The sequence below is a fragment of the Microcaecilia unicolor genome, chromosome 6, assembly GCF_901765095.1.
Source record: "Microcaecilia unicolor chromosome 6, aMicUni1.1, whole genome shotgun sequence".
NCBI classification, from domain to species: Eukaryota; Metazoa; Chordata; class Amphibia; order Gymnophiona; family Siphonopidae; genus Microcaecilia; species Microcaecilia unicolor.
Window position 1 is genome coordinate 12,117,863 of NC_044036.1, and position 20,645 is coordinate 12,138,507.

The following is a 20,645-nucleotide window of genomic DNA, read 5'->3' on the forward strand; positions in this document are numbered from 1 at the left end:
CCACGTAGTAAGAATAATCTTACCCAGGGCCGGATTAACACTATATTGGGCCCTAGGCAAACATGCATTTGTGGACCCCCCTACTAGGGTCCTGTATTAAGTACATAAGTACATAAGTAGTGCCATACTGGGAAAGACCAAAGGTCCATCTAGCCCAGCATCCTGTCACCGACAGTGGCCAATCCAGGTCAAGGGCACCTGGCACGCTCCCCAAACGTAAAAACATTCCAGACAAGTTATACCTAAAAATGAGGAATTTTTCCAGTCCATTTAATAGCGGTCTATGGACTTGTCCTTTAGGAATCTATCTAACCCCTTTTTAAACTCCGTCAAGCTAACCGCCCGTACCACGTTCTCCGGCAATGAATTCCAGAGTCTAATTACACGTTGGGTGAAGAAAAATTTTCTCCGATTCGTTTTAAATTTACCACACTGTAGCTTCAACTCATGCCCTCTAGTCCTAGTATTTTTGGATAGCGTGAACAGTCGCTTCACATCCACCCGATCCATTCCACTCATTATTTTATGCACCTATCATATCTCCCCTCAGCCGTCTCTTCTCCAAGCTGAAAAGCCCTAGCCTTCTCAGCCTCTCTTCATAGGAAAGTCGTCCCATCCCCACTATCATTTTCGTCGCCCTTCGCTGTACCTTTTCCAATTCTACTATATCTTTTTTGAGATACGGAGACCAGTACTGAACACAATACTCCAGGTGCGGTCGCACCATGGAGCGATACAACGGCATTATAACATCCGCACACCTGGACTCCATACCCTTCTTAATAACACCCAACATTCTATTCACTTTCCTAGCCGCAGCAGCACACTGAGCAGAAGGTTTCAGCGTATCATCGACGACGACACCCAGATCCCTTTCTTGATCCGTAACTCCTAACGCGGAACCTTGCAAGACGTAGCTATAATTCGGGTTCCTCTTACCCACATGCATCACTTTGCACTTGTCAACATTGAACTTCATCTGCCACTTGCACGCCCATTCTCCCAGTCTCGCAAGGTCCTCCTGTAATCGTTCACATTCCTCCTGCGACTTGACGACCCTGAATAATTTTGTGTCATCGGCGAATTTAATTACCTCACTAGTTATTCCCATCTCTAGGTCATTTATAAATACATTAAAAAGCAACGGACCCAGCACAGACCCCTGCGGGACCCCACTAACTACCCTCCTCCACTGAGAATACTGGCCACGCAATCCTACTCTCTGCTTCCTATCTTTCAACCAGTTCTTAATCCATAATAATACCCTACCTCCGATTCCATGACTCTGCAATTTCTTCAGGAGTCTTTCGTGCGGCACTTTGTCAAACGCCTTCTGAAAATCCAGATATACAATATCAACCGGCTCCCCATTGTCCACATGTTTGCTTACCCCCTCAAAAAAATGCATTAGATTGGTGAGGCAAGACTTCCCTTCACTAAATCCGTGCTGACTTTGTCTCATCAGTCCATGTTTTTGTATATGCTCTGCAATTTTATTCTTAATAATAGCCTCCGCCATCTTGCCCGGCACCGACGTCAGACTCACCGGTCTATAATTTCCCGGATCTCCTCTGGAACCTTTCTTAAAAATCGGAGTAACATTGGCTACCCTCCAGTCTTCCGGTATTACACTCGATTTTAGGGACAGATTGCATATTTCTAACAGTAGCTCCGCAAGTTCATTTTTTAGTTCTATTAATACTCTGGGATGAATACCATCAGGTCCCGGTGATTTACTACTCTTCAGCTTGCTGAACTGACCCATTACATCCTCCAAGGTTACAGAGAATTTGTTTAGTTTCTCCGACTCCCCCGCTTCAAATATTCTTTCCGGCACCGGTGTCCCCCCCAAATCCTCCTCGGTGAAGACCGAAGCAAAGAATTCATTTAATTTCTCCGCTACGGCTTTGTCCTCCTTGATCGCCCCTTTAACACCATTTTCGTCCAGCGGCCCAACCGACTCTTTGGCCGGTTTCCTGCTTTTAATGTATCTAAAAAAGTTTTTACTATGTATTTTTGCTTCCAACGCTAATTTCTTCTCAAAGTCCTTTTTTGCCCTCCTTATCTCCGCTTTGCATTTGGCTTGGCAATCCTTATGATCTATCCTGTTACTTTCAGTTGGTTCTCTTCTCCACTTTCTGAAGGATTGTTTTTTGGCTCTAATGATTTCCTTTATCTTACTGTTTAGCCACGCCGGCTGACGTTTAGTCTTTTTTCCCTTTTTTCTAATACGTGGAATATATTTGTCCTGAACCTCCAGGATGGTGTTTTTAAACAGCATCCACGCCTGATGCAAGTTTTTTACTCTGCGAGCTGCTCCTTTCAGTCTTTTTTTCACCATTTTTCTCATTTTGTCGTAATCACCTTTTCTATAGTTAAACGCTATTGCTTTGGTACTGCAGCCTGCTCACTTAATCACCACAGACTGTTCACCGAATAAAATACTACAGATTCTTTTTGGATTCGTATTGGGTAAATTTAACTCTTTATTCAAATGGAGAGTGTATAAATCATTATTGCTTCAGTCTATACGATGATTAAGAAATATACACGCTGACTGAGTCACATTAGGAGATATGCACACTAATTAAACCATCTAGCTAAAAGAAAGCCATAAAAACATATATATATATATATATATATATATATATATATATATATATATATATATACATACATACACACATACATCACTGGTCAGGAAGCTCATTATCTCAGCCGGGAGGTTAATGAGCGCTTTCGACATGGTCGATCATGGAATACTATTACACATCCTTACTTCAGAATCAGAGGTAACGTCCTCAACTGGTTCAAGGGATTCTTAACCACACGATCATACCAAGTGTCATCTAACTCGACTACTTCAGCTGCATGGATACCTGAATGTGGAGTCCCACAGGATCCCCCCTCTCGCCGACTTTATTCAACTTAATGATGATACCCTTGGCCAAACTACTATCAAACCAAAACCTCAACCCATACGTATACGCATTTACCCATTTAAGCAAGACCTAAAGGAAATCTCCAACGACATCAACCAAAGTCTCCATATCATGCACTCATGGGCAGATGCATTTCGACTAAAACTTAATGCAGAAAAAAAACAATGCCTAATACTCACCTCTCAACATAACAAGAACAAATTCACCGCTATTAACACACCAAATCTGAACCTTCCAATATCAGACACTCTAAAAATTCTCGGAGTTACCATCAATTGACACCTAATACTCGAGAACCACGCGAAAACACAACCAAGAAAATGTTCCACTCAATGTGGAAGCTAAAAAGAGTAAGACCTTTCTTCCCAAGGACTGTTTTCCGCAACCTGGTACAATCAATGGTACTCAGTCATCTAGACTTGTTATGATCGTGGTCAGAACCCCTCTCAAACTTACCTTTTTCCTGGGGGTCAGCTTCTTAGCTGGCTTCTGTTTCTTTTGTCTGTCTGTTCTGAGCTAGCTCTCTCTCTCTATGCTGGCAGCTTCCAGCAGTATGACTCTAATTGTTTCACTTTACTACAGCTGTGTGTGTGGACGGAGTTAGCTCTACCTCTCTTTGGGTGTGCTGGCTTCAAGTGCTTCACGGTGCTGCATTGGTGAGGGTTGGGCCTCTCTGGGTTTCAGGGTGCTGTCTGCCTGGGTCTAGGGAGTGTGACATCATCAGGGAGGGCCTTGATAAGGAAGTGGTGTTCTTCCCTTCAGGGCCTTTGCAACGTTTGCTTTAGGTAGGGTGGTGCAGTGTGCACTTCTGACTTTGTGTCTAGTTTCCCTGCTTGCTTTTGCTAAAGGTCCAGGTTAGTGTTAGTGCAGTGTGCACTTTGATTCGTGTTTAGCTTCCCTGCTTGTTTTCTTGTGGCTCCCCTGCTCCCCATGTTAGTTTCTGTTACTAGCACTTCTGTAGGTTTAGTGCTTGGTTAGTTTAGTGCTGTGGGGCACAGCTGTAGCTTGGTGTTTAGGAAGCACCTTTGCTAGTTTTTGTCTTTTTTCTTCCTTGTTTTTCCCTTGTGGCTCCCCGGTGTCCCTTTTAGTGCTAGGAGCACTTCTGGTTGTTTGGTGCATAGGAGCACCTTAGTTAGTTTAGAGTTGTAGAGCACTGCTTGTAGCTTGGTGCTTAGTAGCACCTGTGTTAGCTTTTGTGTTTAGTTCCCTGCTCTGTTAGTTTAGGGCTTAGGTAGTCCCTTTGTTGAGCAGGGCTTAGGAGCTCCTGTTAGTTTAGGGCTTAGGAAGTCCCTTTGTTGTGCAGTGCTTAGGAGCACCCCTGGTAGGATAGGACTTAGGTTTATCAGTTTAAGATTTAGGAGCAGTTCAGTTAGTTGAGTACCTGGAGCACTCCTGCTTCAGCTTGTTCTAGTCCTGGTCCCTGTGTCATCCGGTATCTGGTAAGTTCTGCCGGCCACTCGAACTCAGGGGCTCAACCCTTGGGGGGCAGTGGCTAAGTGCAGGTGAAGCTGTACAGACCAGTCCAGTGTGCTCCAGTCCTGTGTTCTCCAGTCCGGGGGATTCCAGTCCGTGTTTGTTCCGGCTCGCTGGGCGGTGCCTGCAATCCCTGCCGTTGCCGGTGTGCTTGCCCAGCATTGGTTGGTGGGTTTTGCCTGCTGCTGTTGCTCCTCGTCAGCAGCCCAAGGGCTCATGTTTGCTCCAGAGCCCGGCCCCGCAGGCTCTGAACCTGAGAACCTGACAGACTACTGCAACGCACTATACGCCGGCTGTAAAGAGCAAATAAGAGACTTCAGACAGCCCAGAACACTGCAGCTAGACTCATATTCGGTAAAACAAAATATGAAAGTGCTAAACTCCTACGAGAAAAGCTACACTGGCTCCCACTTAAAAAACGCATCACGTTCAAAATATGCTCCCTAGTTCACAAAATCATTCATGTAGATGCACCGGCCAACATGTCAGACCTGATAGACCTACCACCCAGGAATGCCAAACGATCATCCCGCACATTCCTTAACCTGCACTTCCCTAACTGCAAAGGTCTGAAGTACAAACTAATGCACGCATCAAACTTTACCTACTTGAGCATACAGTTAAGGAACGCATTGCCGCGTAACTTAAAAACGATTTACAAACTAACGAACTTTCGCAAACTACTGAAGACCCATCTCTTTAACAAGGCATACCACAAAGATCAACCAATGTGAATATACACAACTCCTCCACACATACTCAGAACTGCCCTACTATATCTGCTTGTTATACTACTATCATGTTTTTTTCATTATCATATTTTATCATTATCATGTTGCCCAAGACCCTTCTGTAACACTAAATGTCTATTTGTAATGTATTTCCACTATTCATGATGTTTAAGCCATATTGAGCCTGCAAAGAGGTGGGAAAATGTGGGATACAAGTGCAATAAAATAAATAAATAAATAAATAAATAAATAAATAAATAAGAGAAGTTGAAAGTCAGGAGCAATACAAATGGTAACAGATCATCTTTCTGTAAGGGACGTAAAGAAAAGCAAGAGGAAAAGGAAACTATTTGGTTCACCAAACAAGTACCTGAATGAGTAAAGGCAAAAAAGGTGAAATTTATGAAGTACAGAAGAATTCAGGAAAAAGAACAGAGAAAAGAATACTGCATAAAGCTCAAAGAAATGAAGTGAGAAATACAGCTGGCAAAAGTGCAGGTGGAAGAAAAAATGGCTACAGACTGAGAGGTGACATGGTATACTGGGGAAAGAAGGAAGGCTACAAATGGAATTGTGAGACTGAAAGTGGCTGAGAACCGATGTATTAATTTATTTATTTATTTATTGCATCCAAATCCACAGAAGCTTAGCTGAAATTGGATGGCGGGGGGAAGAGGGGTTGGTGGTTGAGAGGCTAGGTTAGGGGAGGGCAGACTTATACGGGGTCTGTGCCAGAGCCGGTGATGGGAGGCGGGACTGGTGGTTGGGAGGCGGGAAATACTGCTGGACAGACTTATACGGTCTGTGCCCTGAAAAAGACAGGTACAAATCAAGGTAAGGTATACACATATGAGTTTATCGTGGGCAGACTAGATGGACCGTGCAGGTCTTTTTCTGCCGTCAACTACTATGTTACTATGATTGATTTATTAGGATTTATAAACGCCTTTTGAAGGAATTCACTTATGGTATACAGAGAGTGATGAGGAAAAAGCGAGTTCTTTGAGTGCCCTTGGATGTATGCCATCCGGTCCAGGTGATTCACAACATTGCTGTGTTGCTGTTTGTGGGCAGTAGTGTTGATTAAGCTTAAACATAATAAACTCCGCAAATCCCTGACACAGTAATTTGAAACGCAGGCTGTCATTGGATGGTTGCAGTTTTACAGAAAATGGAGCTACTGGATTTGTGTAGAAGTGTGAAAGTTTTCTATATGCAAATTTAAAAATATACACTTTGAAAATGTCTAAAAATTGTATTTGTGGGAGGCTTTTTTGCATATGATTGCACCAAAGCCATTTATAGACTGAATTAAGTAAGTCTGACTTACTAAGGCTTTTTCCTCCCTATAGTATAAGCTATCTCTATAGTTTTGATATTAGTGGATTGGTGTTGATTTTCTTGTCTACAAATTATCTTTATTTACCAGTCTGTCATACTAGAGCTATTGCTAGACAGGAGTTTGGACTTATGTAAAACCCATTGCAATATGAATAATAAGCTGCACACATCAATATGAGCTTTTACTTTTCATGCAAAAATAAATAAAGAAAAAAATTCTACCAGTAAAGTCTATGGTGAAAAAAAAATGAAGCAAATGTTTTTGTACATTTTTCTTTGAAGGTGAAAAACTTAGGGGCTTTTTTGCTAAGCTATGGTAGACAGCTTGGGTTTTATTGCACACTAGACATTAGTATGGATCAATGCCAAGAGCTGCTACATGCTAAAATCAGCCACTGGAATGGAAATATTTAGAATCTTTAATAGAAATGTTTTTAGAACATTAGTGCAAACATTAGTATTATCATACTTTGATTATTGCAGTGCCATTTATGTTGGCTGTAAGGAATCTTTCTTGAAAAAAACTGCAGACAGCTCAAAATACAGCAGCCAGATTAGTCTACAAGGCTACAAGATTCGAAATTGCATCCCCTTTGCTTATAAAATTACACTGGCTCCCAATCAAAGCCAGAATAACATTCAAACTATGTACATTTGTTTTCAAAACTCCATACGGCTTAACCTCTGATTATATTCAACCTTTAATTGATCTCCCCCTTTGTTATACGCTCTCCCTGGTTGAAGAGATTATCTAACCCTCCACTTTTCCAGTTGCAAAAATGCGATCTACAAGTCAGTCTATATGTACATGCCAAGATTGCCTTACCTCTGTACCAAATGGTGGAATTCCCTCCTGAAATTCATCAGATGGGAACCTAATTATTTGATATTCCAGAAATACCTTAAAGCCTTTCTGTTCAAGCATTTTCTCATGAATGGTCATAACTAATTTAAACCCCTATTTCCATATCATCAAGCTGATCAATCCATAGACTGGTGGGTTGTGTCCATCTACCAGCAGGTGGAGATAGAGAGCAAACTTTTGCCTCCCTATATGTGGTCATGTGCTGCCGGAAACTCCTCAGTATGTTCTCTATCTCAGCAGGTGGTGGTCACACACAGCAGCAGCTCTGGCTAGGCCTCCAAGCCTAATTTTTAGGTTTTGTTGAGTGCCTGGGGTTGAGGGCTCTTTTGAGCAAGTGCAAACCTGGTGGTGCCAGGTCCCTCCTTTTCTCCCCCCTCCCGCTGGCTCCGTTAAAAAAAAAAAAAAAAATTTTGAACGTCCTTAAAGGCGTTTATTTCGACGTTTATTTAAGCGTCTATTGCAGCTACTCACTGGGACACCAGGTCGTTACAACTCGGAGCGGACAGCAGGTAATTTTTACCTTTTTATAGCGGGCAGGGGGTTCCCCGATTCTTCTCCTCGTGGCATATGGCGTCGGAGGGCGAGGGCGCAAAGGGTCGCTCCCCGGGTCGCTTGAGCGCTTCTAGAGGGGATGCGGGGGTCTTCAAGCCTGATTTGCCCTTGTTGGGTGACAGTTTCGTGACCGAAGAATGTCCCGGTCCTTCCTCTGGCGTGGCGGTTTTTCCCGCCATAAACGCCCATCCCCCGCTCCTCGCCTCCGCCATCTTGGCCGGCCACGCGGCTCGGACGGCTTCTTCTTGGGCCGCCCTTGAGGTTGGAGACATTAATGCCATGAACGCCCTTAATTTGGGCGACGGCACAGAAGCGGCTAAAGTTAAGAGCCGTTCTTCCCGCGCGGCTCCTTCGCGGAGTTTCGCGCCGGACGCCATTTTGGATGCGCAGCATGTCTCTCCCCCGCTGTTGCTAGCGCCGGTTGAGGGTGCGTCTAGGGCTGTTGCCCAGACTGCGGAAGTGCACAGTCTGGGGGGTTTCTCCCCCGAGTTTGTTTTGCTGCTGCATCAGGCCTTCCTCATGCACAACGCTGCCCCTGCTCCCTCGTCTGGTAAAGAGGTTGAGGTTCCCAGAGGTAAACGCCCTCGGGTTGATTCCCAGGCCTTGGAGGAATTTGTCTCCTCCGATGTAGATGAGGGCAGCGTGTCTGAGGTCTCCCAACGGTCCTTTGCGGATTCCTTGGTGGAGACGGATCCCCGCTCGGATGGAGCGGATGACCCCTCTGCAGCGCGGCTTTTTAGCCCAGAGGATTTGCCCAACCTGTTGTTACAGGCCATGGACACTTTGAAGATTTCCTCTCCGGAGGACGTCTCTCCCTCAGCCCCTGTTTGCTCTGCCATTATGCTGGGGACGAAGCGCCCGCCTAGAACCTTCCACGTGCATGATGCCATGCACACCTTAATTTCGGCTCAATGGGATGTCCCAGAAGCGAGCCTTAAAGTGGCTAGGGCTATGTCCCGCCTCTATCCTTTGGCTGTGAGTGAACGTGAGGCCTATCTGTGGCCTACCGTGGATTCTTTAATCACTGCGGTGACTAAGAAAACGGCGTTGCCGGTGGAAGGTGGCACGGCCCTAAAGGACGCCCAAGACAGAAGATTGGAGGCGGCCTTAAGGTCGTCCTTTGAGGCGGCTGCTTTAAGTTTGCAGGCCTCAGTTTGCGGCTCCTATGTGGCCAGGGCGTGCCTGACTATGGTGCAGCGGGCTTCCCCCTCGGATCATTCCTTGAGGGCTGATTGGCCGGCCCTGGAATCGGGCTTAGCCTATTTGGCAGACTTGCTGTATGATGTCTTGAGGGCCTCAGCGAAAGGCATGGCTCAGACAATCTCTGCGCGGCGGTGGCTTTGGCTGAAACATTGGTCTGCTGACCACGCCTCTAAATCCCGCCTGGCTAGGTTGCCTTTTAAAGGCAAGCTGCTCTTTGGGGTCGAGCTGGACAAAATCGTGACCGATCTCGGCACGTCTAAGGGCAAGAAATTACCAGAAGTCAGGGCTCGGGCTAGTACTCGTCCCGGTACCTCCAGAGGACGGTTGCAGGAAGCCCGTCGGTACCGCCCGGGCAAGTCGGGTTCCTCTGCCCCCTCTTCCTTCAAGAGGAATTTCTCCCCCAAGCAGCATTCCTTTCGCAGAGACCGCCGTCCCGGAGGTGCTCCCTCCGGTCCTCCCCCAGGGTCTCGTACCCAATGACGGGGTCTTGGTCCACGCCCCAGTGCAGATTGGAGGACGGCTGTCCTCGTTTCTGGGCGAGTGGACCACAATAACTTCAGACGCGTGGGTGCTGGAAGTCATCAGAGACGGCTACAAACTAGAGTTCTGCCGACCCTTAAAAGACGGGTTTGTACTCTCTCCCTGCAAGTCTCCGGTCAAAGCTGTGGCAGTGCAGCAGACCTTGGACAATCTGATCCGCCTGGGCGCGGTCGTTCCGGTGCCAGAAAGTCAGCTTGGCAAGGGACGTTACTCCATTTACTTTGTGGTACCAAAGAAAGGAGGTTCTGTCCGGCCTATCCTCGACCTCAAAGGGGTCAATCGGGCCTTGAAAGTGCGGCACTTTCGCATGGAGACTCTCCGCTCTGTTATAGCGGCAGTGAAGGCAGGAGAGTTCCTGGCATCCTTGGACATCAAGGAAGCGTACTTGCATATTCCCATCTGGCCTCCTCATCAACGCTTTCTGCGTTTTGCAGTCCTGGGACGACACTTCCAGTTCAGAGCCCTCCCTTTCGGGTTGGCTACTGCTCCGCGGACCTTTTCCAAAGTAATGGTGGTCATCGCGGCCTTCCTACGAAAGGAAGGGGTACAAGTCCATCCTTATCTGGACGACTGGTTGAGCCGAGCCCCCTCTTATGCAGAGTGCGGCAAAGCTGTGGACCGGGTAGTTGCTCTTTTGAGCTCCCTGGGATGGATCATCAACTGGGAGAAAAGCCAGCTGCGCCCGACTCAGTCCCTGGAGTACCTGGGAGTTCGATTCAACACCCAAGTGGGCAGAGTGTTCCTGCCAGACAATCGGATTGTCAAACTTCAGGCTCAGGTGGACCAGTTCCTAGTAGCCTCTCCCCTTCGGGCTTGGGACTATGTGCAGCTGTTGGGCTCTATGACGGCCACGATGGAAGTTGTGCCCTGGGCCAGGGCTCATATGAGACCGCTTCAACACTCTTTGCTGCAGCGCTGGACTCTGATGTCGGAGGATTATGCTGTGCGCCTTCCCTTGGACCCAGCAGTGCGCAAGGCGCTGAGCTGGTGGATGCAGACAGACAAGTTGTCTGCGGGAATGCCTCTGGTGACCCCAGAGTGGATTGTCGTCACGACGGACGCCTCGTTGTCGGGCTGGGGAGCCCACTGCTTGGGAAGGACAGCGCAGGGGCTCTGGTCTCCTGCAGAGGCAAAGTGGTCTATCAACCTCCTGGAACTCAGAGCCATTCGGTTGGCGCTTTTGGAGTTCATCCCGGTACTGGTGTTGAAGCCTGTACGGGTCCTGTCGGACAATGCCACGGCTGTGGCCTATGTCAACCGCCAGGGAGGTACCAAGAGCGCCCCTCTAGCCAAGGAGGCTATGAATCTTTGCCAGTGGGCGGAAGTGAACCTGGAGCAGCTTTCAGCGGCCCACATTGCCGGAGTCATGAATGTCAAGGCGGACTTTCTCAGTCGCCATACCTTGGAGCCCGGAGTGGCAGCTATCTGCTCAGGCGTTCTTGGACATCACGAAGCGCTGGGGCCAGCCGAGCCTAGATCTGATGGCGTCATCGGCCAATTGCCAAGTGCCGCGCTTTTTCAGCAGAGGACGGGACCCTCGATCCCTGGGAGTAGATGCTCTTCTCCAACAGTGGCCGACACAAGAGCTTCTCTATGTGTTCCCGCCCTGGCCCATGTTGGGCAGGGTGCTAGACCGGGTGGCAAAGCATCCCGGCAGGGTAATCCTGGTGGGTCCGGATTGGCCCAGGCGTCCCTGGTATGCGGACTTGATCAGGCTCTCAGTCGACGATCCTCTGCGGCTGTCAGTGGAGCAGGGCCTGTTACATCAGGGTCCCGTGGTGATGGAGGATCCCTCCCCCTTTGGTCTTACGGCCTGGCTATTGAGCGGCAGCGTCTGAGGAAGAAGGGCTTCTCAGACAAGGTCATCGCCACTATGCTGAGAGCGAGGAAGCGCTCTACTTCTACTGCTTACGCCAGGGTTTGGCGTATCTTTGCAGCGTGGTGTGAAGCAGGCTCACTTTCTCCCTTCACTGCTCCAATTTCTTCAGTGTTGGCGTTCCTGCAAGAAGGTCTGGAGAAAGGCCTGTCGCTCAGTTCCCTTAAAGTCCAGGTAGCGGCTCTGGCTTGCTTCAGGGGCCGCCTGAAGGGTGCTTCCCTGGCTTCGCAGCCAGATGTGGTGCGCTTTCTCAAGGGAGTTAGTCACCTGCGCCCTCCTCTGCACTCAGTGGTGCCTGCGTGGAATCTCAACCTGGTACTAAGAGCATTGCAGAAGCCGCCTTTTGAACCCTTGTCAAGGGCATCTCTGAAAGACCTGACGTTGAAAGCAGTCTTTTTGGTGGCTATCACTTCAGCCAGAAGAGTTTCCGAGCTCCAGGCGCTCTCATGTCGAGAGCCTTTTCTGCAGTTCACTGAGGCAGGAGTGACTATCCGCACAGTGCCTTCCTTCCTGCCCAAGATTGTTTCTCGTTTCCATGTGAATCAGCAGCTCTGTCTCCCTTCCTTTCGTAGGGAGGACTACCCAGAGGAGTACTCTGCTCTTAAATATCTGGATGTGAGACGAGTCATCATCAGATACTTGGAAGTGACCAATGATTTCCGGAAATCGGATCATCTGTTTGTCCTGTTTGCAGGTCCTCGTAAGGGTCTGCAGGCTGCTAAGCCTACAGTGGCAAGATGGGTCAAGGAAGCCATTGCAGCGGCTTATGTGGCCGCGGGGAAGGTGCCGCCTATCCAGCTGAAGGCTCACTCCACGAGAGCTCAGGCGGCCTCGATGGCAGAGGCCGGATCCGTCTCCTTGGAAGAGATATGCAAGGCGGCAACTTGGGCTTCGGCTCATACATTCTCCAAGCATTACCGTTTGACTGTGGCTGCACGGGCGGAGGCCCGGTTTGGAGCTTCAGTGTTGAGGTCAGGGATTTCAATGTCCCGCCCTGGGTGAGTACTGCTTCGGTACATCCCACCAGTCTATGGATTGATCAGCTTGATGATATGGAAGGTAAAATTATGTATAATCATACCTGATAATTTTCTTTCCATTAATCATAGCTGATCAATCCATAGCCCCTCCCAGATATCTGTACTGTTTTTATTCTGGTTGCATTTCAGGTTCAAGTTTAGTCTTCAGTTACTTCAGAAAGACTTCGTGTTCAAGTTTTTTTCACTTGGATTCTTCAAGAGTTAAGACGAGTTTGTGTTACAGTGAGCTGCTGCATTCCTCTCCCCTCCGTTTTACGGGGCTGGATTGAGACTTAAATTCTGCCGGCACTCCCTCCCGCTTCGTGCGGCTGTAGGGCAGCTTTGTACCCCTCCCGCTTCGGCGGTGTTAGGGTCAGTCAGCTCCTCCCGCGGTTGCGGTTGCAGGATAAGCCAGATCCCCCCGCATCGGCGGGTGTGGTGTCCCTCCCCCGCTCCGCGGGGATGAGCTGGACGGATTCCCCTCCCCCACTTGTGTGGGGATGAGCTGGGTTAATTCCCCTCCCCCGTTTCGGCGGTGGTGAGCTGGGCAGAGTGTCCCTTCGTGGGTGTAATTCTCTAAGTGCTGAGTCCTGCGGATGGAGCTTTGATATCGACATACTGAGGAGTTTCCGGCAGCACATGACCACATATAGGGAGGCAAAAGTTTGCTCTCTATCTCCACCTGCTGGTAGATGGACACAACCCACCAGTCTATGGATTGATCAGCTATGATTAATGGAAAGAAAATTATCAGGTATGATTATACATAATTTTACCTTCTCAGTTCCATTCTAATTGTTATTATACATGGATGACTATAATTGTTACCTTTTTTGCATCTAGCATTCGTTTTCATATTACATATTGTAATGCTCAGTCCTCATTTACTTTATTACTGTTTAATGTATACTACCCTGCATCACTTTTTGTACTGTTAATTACAATAAGTTGTTAGCCACATTGAACCTGATCTGTTGGGATAATGTAGAATATAAATGAAATAAATAAATCCTGCACTTAGGGGCCTTTTTACTAAGACGTGTAGGCGCTTACGCGCATACAACACATGTCACATTAAAACTACCACCCGGCTACCGTCTGCCCCAGGCGGTAATTCTAATTTTATTTATTTATTTTTATTTATTGCATTTGTATCCCACATTATCCCACCTCTTTGCAGGCTCAATGTGGCTTACAATACATCATGAATAGTGGAAGCATGTGAGAAGATATACATTTAGCATTATAGAAGGATCTTGAGTACATGAAAAAGATAGAATATAATAGTAGTTTAGCAAGCAAACATTGTAAGGCAGTTCTGGATATTTGTATTGGAGTTCATATTTGTTGGTCTTTGTGGTATGCCTTATTAAAGAGATGGGTTTTCAATAGTTTGTGGAAGTTGGTTAGTTCAAAACACACAGCAGAAAATAATTTCTATTTTCTACTGCATGGTGCTAACCGGGCGGTAATTGGCAGTGTATGCGTTCTGACGATTACTGCGCGTTAACGCTTGAGACCTTACCGCTTAGTCAGTGGATGGTGGTAAGGTCATAGGCCCAAAATGAACACATGCTGATTTTTATTTTGCTGCATGTCCATTTTTGGCTAAAAAAGGGCCTTTTTGCAGGCATGTGAACAAATGGACCTACGCGCATCTCAATACACGCGCCTACACTAGCACAGGCCATTTTCCAGCGCATCTTAGTAAAAAGGCCCCTTAAGCAGGTTGTGGGCAGAAAAAGGACGGTGGCAGAGCATGACCAGCCATGAAAGGTAGAGTGTGGGTCCGTGCCATACACTAGCTCTTATAGCTGCTAATAGCACAGCTTCTCTTAACATCATCTCAAGAGGTGACGTTACCTGCAGCTATGCTATCGACAGTCTAGTATCACATATGCTTCCCAAAGTGAAAAACAAATGAGAGTGGTAGTGATAGTGATAGTTCAGCATCCTATCAATCCCCTCCCAGCAGTGTTCCCCCTCCCCCTAATCAGTAATTTTCAGACCCCAAGCAGAACCCCAGCAATTGCATAGTGCACTCCCCCCCCCCCCCCCCCCCCCCCGGACATGGGACAAGTGTAGTCCTCCTCCTCTGCCCCTGCCCTTTCTCGCTTGGCTTTCAAAAAGGTGTTGTTGACCTGTAGCAGTAGCCTCACTGTATTACTGCTAGGAGTCATCCTTCTATATAAGGGTAGTCATTCCTTATATAGGACGGCCTCGAGCAGTAAAACCATGAGGAGAATACTGCTAGGGGTCATTGGCATCATTTTGAAACCTGAGTCAGACAAGGCAGGAGCAGAGGAGGACCACACCTTCCCCATACTACTAGGCTACCAGAGAGACCTCCCTAGTGAGTCATTGGGGGGGGGGGGGGGGGAGTTTGGGCTGTTTCATTGGCGGAGGTCAACTCATATTATTGGTAGAGAGGGTATTGATCGTGAGGCATTGGGGGTGGAGTTTGGAGGGATCAAGAAGGTGCTGAACTATTGCTGTGGCTCTGTCATTTTTAAAATTTGAGCAGCTCAGGAGACCATCTTCCATTCTTTGACAGGGTAGTGCATGAGCTTTAAATGTAGCAAAGATACTGGGCACATCCCCTACATTTACTACTAAGTTGTGCAGTAAGTGCAAAAGCATATTGCATTTTAGTAGAAGGGCCTCTTTTTTTGCTTTTGCTGAAAATATGCTTATGCAACTCTAATTGTGTTATGTTTTGGTGCTTTTTATTGTATAAAGTTAAAACATACTAGTGATTTTGGATGTATTTTATATCTTTTTCTTGGTTTCTCAACTAAATAATGCACATCTATCCAGTACCCAGAGTATTCCATCGTTGTATATGAGAGTCATGCATCTGTAAAAATGTGCATTTTCCTAATTTAGATGAAGAGCTCAGAGTTGGAACTCTAATGTGACCGTTTGGTTTCCCACAGGCTCATGAGCGGTCCGAAAGCTCCGAGGTGGCTTTTGTAACCCAGCTAGTCAGGAAGCTGATGATCATCATAGCACGGCCCGCCCGGTTGCTGGAATGTTTGGTGAGTGTAATCTGGGGGAAGATAGGAGATGATGATGTGGCACCAGTTACAGGAGATAAAAAAAACACAAGAGAAAATTCCCCACAGGAAAGGAAAGCAATTGGGATGACCAAAGTAAGTAAGCAGAAGAGACCCAGTCCTTAGGTATAAATTCCTTTATTGAATCCAGCAGAAGATCCCTAGGACTCAACACTGGTTATGTTTCAGCGATAATGCTTTCATCAGGAGTCCAAAATTCTAAAACATCCCATAATCTAAAAATAATCAAGTAGGAAGCAATAATGCTAAATGATGTATAAAATATAAACATACAATAAAAAGAAAACAAATGATGTAGAAAATATCAGTAATTCAAAGCCTAAAAAAAGCATACTGTCTCACAAATGCAAAAACAATACACAATATAAATAGATAACAAGAGATATAAGGGTTAAATGATAAAAATTTGAAATTGTTATGTGAGCCCTTATACAGTACAAAGAATAATAGCTAAATGGTAAATCTGGTAGAGGAAGCATTAGCAAACAGCTACACCATTCTGAAGATAAAGGACTAAATTTATGTATTTATTGAGATTTATTAACTGCCTTTATGAAGAGATTCACCTAAGGTGGTGTACACAGGTCAGTTTAACATAACACTTAGAATTTTACTAACAGCATAACAATAGTAAAAATGGCCAAATATAAACATGAATACAATAAATGAGGTAAACTTGAAAACAGCAACAGTATCAAAAATATACACATTTAAGAGCACTGAAATTCAAAAACAGAGATATAATACGATTTCAGCATAATACTAATGAAATATCTAATAAGCACATGTTAGAACTTTCAAGTAACATAGATATGATTCTTATGATTTTCTACAACACAGCTTACCATGTAGTCAAGGGGCAAAGTGTAGATATATAGACAGGGACAAGATGGGTGGTACAGAGTCAGTTGGGATAAATAGATGGGTGGCTTAAACGCTAGGCAAGTCCTTTGTACACTTAAACAGGATATAAGGAACTTGTCTAAGTTACAGTATGTATAGCAAGTTAGTTCAGGTACAGGTGTGTAATTAGTCACCCTGTGTAGTAAAGGCTTGGGAGAAGAGCCAGGCTTTCACCTGCTTCCTGATGCAGTCTCAAGTTACATGTAGCCCTTCATTCTATAAATGATGGGAAAAAAATCAGCGCCAAAAAAATAGTGCTTAGCACTATTCTATAAACAGTTCTTCCTAGTCATCTGTACCAGACCAGTCCAGACTAATGGGTTGTGTCCATCTACCAGCGGAAGGAGACAGAGAAAATAGTTCCAAGTAAACTGCCCCTTAAGGGTATTGTGCAGCCTGGAATGTTCAGTATTTTCTCTTGTCTCCTAGCGGATGGTGGACGGATCGTGCAGCTGCTCTGGATTGCTGGCTGGTAGCTCCTGTCCCAGATTCTTCTGGTGACAGTGGAGCCAGGGGTATGATGGTAGCCGTGTTGGTGCTAGTTTTAGATGATACTCAGTGGTCCTGAGTTCCTCATCTGCCAGCTAGGGTGATATCCAGTGACCCTGCTTCCCTCCCCTACTTCCTACTTCTTTCTAGCAGGGTGATGGTTGATTGTGGCATGGAGTAACTTGTCTCCCCTGTGCGGTTCTTCTCTTCTGTGGTGGTAGGTGTACCTGAATTTCAGCCTCTGAGGTAAGCCTTTATTTATTCCTGTCACTACTGAACAAGGTTGTTTAAAAAAAAAAAAGGAAACTTTGTTTTTCCCTCCTTTTCTGCCTCTGAGGTAAACCTTTATTAATTCCTGTCACTAGTGAAGAAGATTGTTTAAAAAAAAAAAAAAAAAAGAAGAAACTTTGTTTATCCTTCTTTCTCTTGCCTGTTACCTGATTTATTTTCCCGCCTTTGGCAATGTATTCTAGGGGGCCGCTTGCAAAGTTTCTTTGAATTTCGCTGGCCAGCGTCTGATTCTGATCTTGGACCCTTCCGAGCTGGTACCAGTTGCTTTGATTTTTTTTTTTTGGTGGGATATGGCTTGTGTCTGGATTACAAAACTCAGTTATTTTTTCTCCTCTTCACGGTCCTAGGCGGTGGCTGGTTCAGAGGGCAGCCCCGTTGCTGGAACTTCGAACCGCAAAGTTTGCGGTTCGGAGGTCTTAGCCTGCCATTTCCAAAGTGGGGGAAGTCTCTCACTGGCTCTGTTTGGCAGCAGGCTCGGTCTTTTTAGTCCAGGGTTATTTTTTCATTCCTGTCAGCCTTACGCGGCTGTTGGTCAGTTCTTTTTCAGACCGTCCGGTCTCTGCTGCTTCAGGCATCTTGCTTGAGACACCCCTGCTATTTGATTTTTGTTTGGCAGCAGTTTTTCCTCCCTTCCTTAGGGAGGTTCTGGTTCTCTCGTCCCCATGGATCCCTCCTGTCTGCTCTGGTTTGTCTGTAGGGTACTTTCCTTCTGGCAGGGGTCCGAATTGCCCTTGGTGTGCAACTGCTATCTCAAATCCCTCTTCTGAGTACCCTTGGGAGCACCATTCTTGCCAGTCTTTTGCTTGGACTCAGTTCAGTGTCTCTTGATGGGAATGTGCCTTTTTAGGACTAGTTTGCCACAGCTCTTCCTTGCTTCCCTTGCTTTTGGGCGGGAGTTTTAGCCTGGCACAGGCGTATTTTGCCTTTTCTAGTTTCAGGCACTTCTCTCCTGGCACATTTGGCACTCCTTCCTTTTTCTGTAAGGAGTGCAGTTCTTTCCTGCTGAGCAGATCTATTGCTGTGCATCTAGATTATCGCCTCTTAGCTCTGCGCTTTTCTCTACTTTTCTGCAGGGAAGTGGCGCTGTTCTAGGTGTGGAGTTTGGCTCTCCTTAGTTGGTTTTTCCTCAGTTTGGTATTAGTGGCCAGCCTCCTCTTTGTTCCCGGCCTGGCGAGAGTTGTTTCTTCCTCACTGCCTTACGGCTGCATTTTGCTCCCTATGGTCTGAGGATTCTAGATCTGTGATGCTTTCCTCCCTCTTGGCGGGAGTTCTTTCTCTACGTTGACTGCTGCTGTGTGTCGGTTGCCTAGGAGGGCGGCCATTGTGGCTCAGAGACCACTTGGGGGCCGAGAGTGTCTCTTGGGACACGGGGCTTTCTCTTCTTGTAGTTTTAGTCCTTCTGGGCCAGGGGAGTGCAGCGCCAGGTCTGCATTTCCACAAGTTGTGCTCCTTTCCTGTTGGCCTCCTGGCAGCACCTTCTTCTCTGGCTGTTTCCTGGGGCTCCATCTATGCATTTTGCTTGTTGAGCACAGCTCCATCGCCGCATGTTGAGCACGGCTCCATCGCCGCATGTTGAGCGCGGCTCCATCACCGTATGTTGAGTGCGGCTCCATCGCCGTATGTTGAGTGCGGCTCCATCGCCGTATGTTGAGTGCGGCTCCATTGCCGTATGTTGCGCGCGGCTCCATCGTTGCATGTTGAGCACGGCTCCATCGCTGCATGTTGAGCACAGCTTCATTATTCCATGCAGTTCCACAGTTCCGTGTTGGGCACGACTCCATTGCTGCATGTTGGGCACAGTTCCACAGTTCCAGTTTGGCTTTAGCTCCATTGCTGTGTGTTGAGGACAGCTCTATCATGGCTGCTTATTCTGCAACCTTTCATCTCTGCATATTGAATGCAGCTCCATTGTCACATGTTGAGTGTAGTTCTTTCTCTGCAGGTCTCATTGTGGGGCGCAGTCCTGTGTCTGCGTGTAGAACATGGCTCTGTGTCTGCCTGTGGAATGCAGCTCCTTGTCTCTGTGTAGCATGCAGCTCTCTCTTTGCGTATGGAACACAGCTCCTTGTCTGCGTGCAGAGCGCAGCTCCACCGCCTGTTGAGTGTAGCTCCATCTCTGTGTGTTTAGCACAACTCTTCTCTGCAAATTGGGTGAAGTTCCAGGGTGGTATGTGGAGCACAGCTCTGTGACTGCAGGTGCTACACAGCTTCATGTCTGCGTAGGAAGCATAGCTCCTTGTCAGTGTGTGGAGTGCTGCTCCTTGCTAGTGTTTGGAGCGTAGTTCCTTGCCAGTGTCTGGAGCGCAGCTCCTTGTTTGTGTGTGGAAAGAAGCTCCTTGTCTGTGTTTTATACACAGTTCCATCGCTACCGCAGCTTCAGTTCTGCATGTACCTCTAACATCCAGCTCTTTCAGTGGGGCACTGTTCATCCTCTGTCTGTTACTTTCAGCTTCTTCTCTGCTTGTTCAGTGCATTTCTATCTTTGCCAGAGGTCTGCAACTTCTTCTCTGCCCGTGGTGCATGGCTCAGTTTGTGTGCTTTGAGTGCAAATCCTTTTGTTCTCTTTGAGCATGGATCCTACTCTGTCTGATGAGCACATCTTCGTTTTTGTCCTTTGAGCACAGTTCAGTCTCTTACTGTGGAGCGTATTTTCACCTTTTCCTGTTGGGCACTGTTTCACCTTGTCAGTCAACCCCAGCTCTTTTCTGTGGGTTGGATACAGTAACTTCTCAGCAGCTGTGGCATACCGCAGTTTAGATTGCTAGACAAGGCTGTCTTGTCTCCTCTTAGCTACCATTCCTGTGGCACCTTTTCTTGCCATAGCCTCTTGGTGGCTGGCGAGAAGTTTCTCCATTGCTGGAGTTTGAATTTGTCTCTGCTCCTTTTTTTGCACCTTGGGGGTCTTTTCTCCACAGTGCGGCTCTCGACTCTCTTTCTTTTTGTCTCCTTTTGTTCTGTTGGCTCTGTTCTTTCATCCCTAAATCCAGGGTGAGCTGGTTGAGGAGTATTCTCTTTCTACGGTTGTACCCTGGTGTGCTGCTACCCTTTTCTTCATGGTTCTCCTGGAGAGACTTACACTCCAGTTAGTTGGTTCTCTCGACTCTGGAGTCTTTTCTTGTTCTGTGGAGTTTGATTCTCTCACTAGGCATAGGTCTGGGTGCTTCCTGTGTCTTGCTTCCTTCTAGGAAGTGTGGCGCACTGTTTGGGGTTGCGTACTCCTAGTACTGGTTAGGGTCACTTCATCCGACCATCTTCGACTCAAAGCAGACCGGCAGGTGTGGGAGTTACTTTATCCTGCCAGGGTTTGGAGAAGTGGATCCTGGTCTAGGAGAGACACCTCCTT

General features: G+C 46.9%; 1 protein-coding gene across 1 annotated transcript in view; it reads left to right on the top strand.

Moving 5' to 3' along the window:
- MAST2 (microtubule associated serine/threonine kinase 2) overlaps nt 1–20,645 on the top strand; it is a 624,140-nt gene that overhangs the window by 395,174 nt on the left and 208,321 nt on the right. Inside the window, exon 12 of the mRNA XM_030208366.1 lies at nt 15,479–15,580. Within this exon, the coding sequence (XP_030064226.1) occupies nt 15,479–15,580 (102 nt within the window). The remainder of the gene's footprint in view (nt 1–15,478; nt 15,581–20,645) is intronic.